The sequence below is a fragment of the Bidens hawaiensis genome, unplaced genomic scaffold (genome assembly GCF_021521415.1).
Source record: "Bidens hawaiensis isolate Kalapana, Puna unplaced genomic scaffold, B.hawaiensis_p1.1 tig00010069_1, whole genome shotgun sequence".
NCBI lineage: Eukaryota > Viridiplantae > Streptophyta > Magnoliopsida > Asterales > Asteraceae > Bidens > Bidens hawaiensis.
The window spans coordinates 325,666-331,665 of record NW_027491760.1 but is presented as its reverse complement, the minus strand read 5'-3'; the positions used below and the strand labels follow the sequence as shown (position 1 = coordinate 331,665).

General features: G+C 36.5%; 1 protein-coding gene across 1 annotated transcript; it reads right to left on the bottom strand.

The window, feature by feature from the left end:
• Window positions 1–3,804: 3,804 nt before the first annotated feature.
• LOC143534113 (glutathione S-transferase APIC-like) lies at window positions 3,805–4,961 on the bottom strand. The gene is made up of 3 exons (XM_077028698.1): window positions 4,740–4,961; window positions 4,595–4,643; window positions 3,805–4,321 (listed from the first exon to the last, which is right to left on the bottom strand). The coding sequence occupies exons 1-3, from the start codon at window positions 4,884–4,886 to the stop codon at window positions 3,885–3,887; spliced, it is 633 nt and encodes a 210-aa protein (XP_076884813.1). The 5' UTR covers window positions 4,887–4,961; the 3' UTR covers window positions 3,805–3,884.
• Window positions 4,962–6,000: the final 1,039 nt, after the last annotated feature.

Genomic DNA, 6,000 nt, shown 5'->3' with positions numbered 1-6,000 from the left:
CAAGTGGTTGATAATATTAAAAATGGCAACACTAGAGGCGAAGATGAAGCCATGAAAGATGCTGCGTGTTCTGAGATAGTGATTGACTTGAACAACCCTCGAGCGCGTCCAGGTTCAGATGATGACAACATTAACAAATCAACTACTGAAAAACAATTGGTTTTATCTGAAACAGCCACAAACCAGATTGACTCATTGACTCCTCTTGCTAACAGTCATCGACATAGCCGAAGGAACCGTACATTGACCACAAAAGCATTGGAAGCTCTTGAGAATGGACTCATGACCCCGAAGAAGACGAGGAGAAAGCCGGAGGGTGGGGACCAGAGGCATGTTCGTGCTAAAACAGCTCCTGTCTCGAGTTGTGGTGCACGTAGAGATTTCCGTTTCTGTGATAGCACATCAGTTTTACTATGAGGTTATCGATATTGTTGATAACATAGATAGTTTGTCGAAGAAAAAAATGATAAGACTTTTTTTGTTTTATGACAATGGCACCATTGATGAAACATAAGTTTATATATATTTTGGAGATGAAGGTAAAAAATTAAATTGTTGTTCAAGTTTGCAGTTATAATGCATCCTCATATGAAGCTTCAAATTATATAGTTTGGATGTAAACTAGCTTGTATGTTCATCAGAGATCTAATAATATGACGCACAATCAAATTAAACAGATGGTAGGTTGATGATGTTAAAAACGACCAGTAGGAAATTTATATCAGCATTTTTTCCCGTTTTTAACGATTAGTTGGCACTTTTATTCTTGTTCATTATGGCTGATAAGAATACCATTTTACTATATCAATGGAAGAATACACTCACCTTCCAGAATTCATCATTTTTTCTGCTCTGGCTGCCACATGTGCTGGCGCGGGTAAACCAAGTGTCTTTTATCTACACTGGCTCAATGAAATTAGAACACGAACTAACGTTTATGTAAAAACCCTACGTAGTGACAATGCAAAAGAATACGTGTCCAAGTCTTTCAGTCTTATCTCCTTCAACAAGGTATTATTCGCGACTCATCATGTGTTGACACACAGGCTAGAATGGGATAGCCGAACTAAAAAACCGACGTCTTCTTGAAGTTGCTCGAGCTCTTTCGTTAGAAATGTTTGTTCCTAAACCATATTTGGGCTTACTGTTTGTTTCTTCATTAATCGAATGCCTTCTGCAGTTCTTGACATAAATGATATTCCGTGATTTTATTTCTAATGAAACTCTTTATTCCACCTAAGACATTTGGTAGTACTTGTTTTGTTTATGATACGTGTCCCAGGTGTCCAAATCAGATCCAAAGTCCCTCAAATGTGTGTTCCTTGGCTACTCTCAATATCTACAAAATGGGTATACATAGATACCCTTTAATTCATATTGTATCTCAAGATGCTACCTTCCATGAAGATGTTCCTTCCCTATACCTTTGTCACACCCTCATCGTTCGAGGGAGATTGATGAATTTTTTATCTACCTCGTAGGCTGAATCTAGCCACTCCTGAGACGTCCCGGTCCCTAAGCAATCTCACATCCCTCGGTAATCTAAGTTCATTTACTTGATATAAAGAATGCATCTTTACGCTGAGATCTACTAGAAGCGGTATATATGGAGCAACCACCTTGGTTTGTGCTCAAGCTTAAGGGAAAGTGTGTAAGCTAAGAAAGTATTTGTATGGCCTAAGTCAATATCCTAGTGCTAGGTTTGGGAGAATAAATGTCATGGTTACCGAATTTGGCTTGAATAAAAGTGTGTATGGTTATTCGGTGTTCTTTACTTCATCTGACTTGGAATCTATTCTTCTGGCTGTGTATGTAGATGATATAGTAATTACTTAGAACGATGAAACAGACATCGAGAAAGTAAAGGCAATTCTTGTAACTCTCTTAAACAAATAAGATCTAGGTCCATTAGAGTATTTCTTAGAAATCGAAGCAGCTCATCATAAAAAAGGACATATGCTTAGCTAGCTCAACCAAAATATTGTTCGGGTGCTCTAACAATTCAAAGATGATTGAAGCAAAGAGTTGGGATGCCCTAAGTCGTTCGAAAGCTAAACTGTCTCACTATTACTCGGCCAGATATTGTTTTTCATGTTTGTCACAATCTGAAGTATTTGAAGGGTGTTCCAGGTTGTGGCATTCTGTATTAAAACAATGCCACTATATCGTAGAAGGATTTACATATGTTGATTATAATGAAGACTCTATGGAAGAGCAGGTGTTCCACTACCGGATATTGTGTTCTTGGTGTGTTAGTCTAGTGTCATGGAAAGGCAAGAAACAAAGCGCTGTATCTCAGTAAAGTGCAGAATTAATTAGAGTATGAGTATGGCAGCCATGCACCTTGCAGATAGCCCAGCATTCCATGAAAGAACCACACACATACATCTTGATTGTTATAACACCTCATATATGTTAGAAACGGATTAAACCAGTTAGGTGATGGATTTACTAAAGCTGTGCCGAGAAGATGAGTTCGTCATATTTGTCACAGGCTACGCATTATTATTGTATATGCTCCGGCCAGTTTGAAGGAAAATTTTAGATTATGTAGTTTATTAATTACTATGTTATAGTCCCATATGTATCCCACTAAGCCCCAGGTTTAGCTTAGCTTGTGTTCCCACATCCTTGTTTTATACATGGGACATAATATGCAAATCATTTGTATATTTATTTTCCTTTGTTCTATGGTTGCATGTAATAGTTTATGGTTAGATCAATTTGAACAATATTAGGGCGATGGTGTTTGATCATTTGATGATAAGATGGAGCTAGAATAGCAACTAGAGACAATTTTGATATGCTTATGCAACGATTCGTCTAGGTGTGCAACTCTACCTAAGAGGTGAAAGGTAATTCTTATTATTTTTGTATTCAGTATACGCTTATTTAATGATTTACTTGATGCAAATTATTGTTTATTTTTTAGATATTTTTATTGATAGCTTCTTAGTTGATTTTTCGTACGAGCAAATGGGTGATGGACTGGTATACAAGGTCATTATATTGTCCACTACTAATCTTGAGGCATTAATCTATCCGCAAGATTGGATTCGAACGGGAAAAAGGGAAATCTATGGATGTGAGAATTTACAAAATAAATATAACAATAATAAAAAAAATTGATATTAAAAAGAATTTTTTTTTCATTCAAGTCCGTCCTAGTTAACAAGACTGAAAGTTTGTTACTATGTTATAAAGTGTTCCCAATCCGGTCCTAGTGTTTAAAAGTTAATAGTAACGGTTTTGTCCCCCAAGTGGTTAGCTTAGGCTATGTGTAGTGGATGGGCAACAAATTGAGACGTTTTGCGCCATGTGGCGCCAAGTCAGCAAATGGTGAGAATTTGTTTTTTGGGTGTAATGGTGTAAAGGCTACAAATAGTAATATAATAATAATGTATATACGTATATATATTACATACACACATAATAATATAATAATAATATTCTTTTCCTTCTTCCAGGCGACAAAACCCAATAACCAGTTAACGTATGACTTGCTTTGACCCATTTAAACCCACTTTCAGTTACACTACACTTACAATTAAACTAATTCGGCGAGTTACCAAGTATACCCATTATCATTAGCCCATTAAATCATAATTTTTAAACTCAATTAAAAAATAGAAAAAGGTCATTAACCTATGTAAATCATAATAATTTTAAACTCAACTAAAAACAAAAATTCCAACTAAACCAAAATGCATTTAATAAGCTCTAATATCATCATACACCCAAATTTCAACATTAAAGTTTTATTTTATTATTACGAGATTAAGAGGGCAACAAACATTGCACGTCACACATATACCCATCAAACACAAAACATCACTCGTTAACACGTATGTGCGACTAAAACCACACGTCAAGAAGTAAACTAATTAAGCGGTGGTAGCTTTCACCCATGCAGGACGGGACAGAATATCAGCAGCCCACGCGCTGACATGCGGCCGCGCGTCGAACACCCTCTTCGCCTTCGTCCCCATCAGATACATGATGTTCGGGAGGTGGTGAAGATCCGCCAACGTGAAGCTTTCACCGCCCAAATACTTACTTTGGGACAACCGCAACTCGTACACGTCAAGCACTTGCTCCAGTTTCTTCTCGTTCTCTTCCACCACCGCTTCGTCGGTTGTCATCCCGAACATCGGCTTGTATGCTAGCTCCCATCCCAGTTTTGATGAAGCCGGCTCGAATTTTTGCGACTCCACTTCGATCCACACTGCCAGAATTGCCATCTGTTTAGGATCCTTGATGATCAGATCGGTTCCTTTAACCGCGTATGTGTGAGCTAGGTATTGCGTAATCGCTCTTGATTCTAAAACAAAACAATCAACATTTTTCTTTTCAGAAATTTCAGATATAGCTATTTTAGAAAAATAGAATATTAGACATGTTTTATTTAATTATTAATAAGTTATATTCATTTTAGTATCTGATCAATTCGTATCCGAAATTTCATATAGCCTAAAATCCTATATATTTAAAGTTTTTGGATATCCGAAATTGAAGTCAAATTGCATAAAAATAATACATAAACTGAAATCGATCTATTTGTAGACAATTTGAAACATTTCTAAGGTTTTCGTACCAAACAGTTTGAGATCGCCGTCTTCAAACGCCGGAACCTGACCGAACGGCTGCCGAATTGCAAAACATCATTATTATTATACAAAAATAAAATAAAATAAAATAATGTAATACAGCTAATATATGATAATTTCATTTTTGCATACGTTACGAGATAGGAATTCAGGACTCTTGTGTTCTTGTTTACTCATGTCAACATTAACGAACTCGTACTCAAGGCCCTTCTCGGCTAGGCAAGCCTTAACTCGGAGAGTGGCGGTCGAACCAACGGCTCCGTAGAGTTTGATGGCCATTATTCGATTTTGCAACTTTGGATTGACGGAAGAATTAATATGATGGGAAGTGATAATCTATAATATATATATATTTATAGAGAGATTGTGAAATATGAAAGAAGGGCTGAGATTGACGGATCAAGATGCGGACGAAGGTTCGAGTAATTAATATGTGGACCGACAAGTGGTCGGGGAGTGGCTTCATGCGTTCATAAATGAAACTCTTGTTTGTGTGGTTAGTATAGAATGGTGGTTTGGATGAGGTATGTGATGACGTTACCTGAATATACACGTGTGTAATGAATGACACAAGGTGGAAGTGAGATGCTGAGAAAATGAAAACACACATGCGTGTGTATAAAGCACAAACATATAAGGTTTGGTTTCAGTTAAAGCTGGTTAATGAATGTGACCCATAAGTTGTAACCATAACAGAATGGTCAGCTAATCAGATTCGTCGCTTAAGTATAAGCGTTGGTTTTGTTCAATTATGGTTAGGTTAACTTTTCCGGTTAGCGATTTGGTTCTCGATTACGATTCAGTTTTTGTTCACCTTTATCCTAGAGCCAAAACCTTGCAAGTGGAGGGGAGTTGGAGGTGAGATAGAGAGAAAAAAAAAGGTAAACCGATTGTTTTGAGGATGATGTGTCATTTGTTTTATCTTTTTCTTTTGAAGGAGTATGAAAACCATATTCCTTTTGGTTAAACTGATATATGTCGTTTTTTATTTTAAGTATAAAGCTGGTTCTGAAATTAAATGGTTCACCGCTCACTAAGTTCAAGTTATATAGTGATATTTGGATTGTAATTTGGAAATTATTGTTTAATAAATTATGTTGAATGTAATTATGTAATTAAAATATATCATACATTGTATATGGTTAAGACTTAAGAGTTGTGATTGTCACATAGACTGATAAAGGCGGTACCCATTTCTTTCTCAGCCTAGTAGGCCAACTGCTCAGGCCCATTACTCACGTTTCCTTTAATAAACTGGGAAGTGGGGACCACGGTGATGACAAGCGGGTTTATTTAAGCCCAAACCGGTGTGATTTGATAACAGAATTAAAATAGAATTTTGTTCCAAACCGGTTTGATTTAGATTAGATTATTTTTTGGGCCGTTTAGTTAA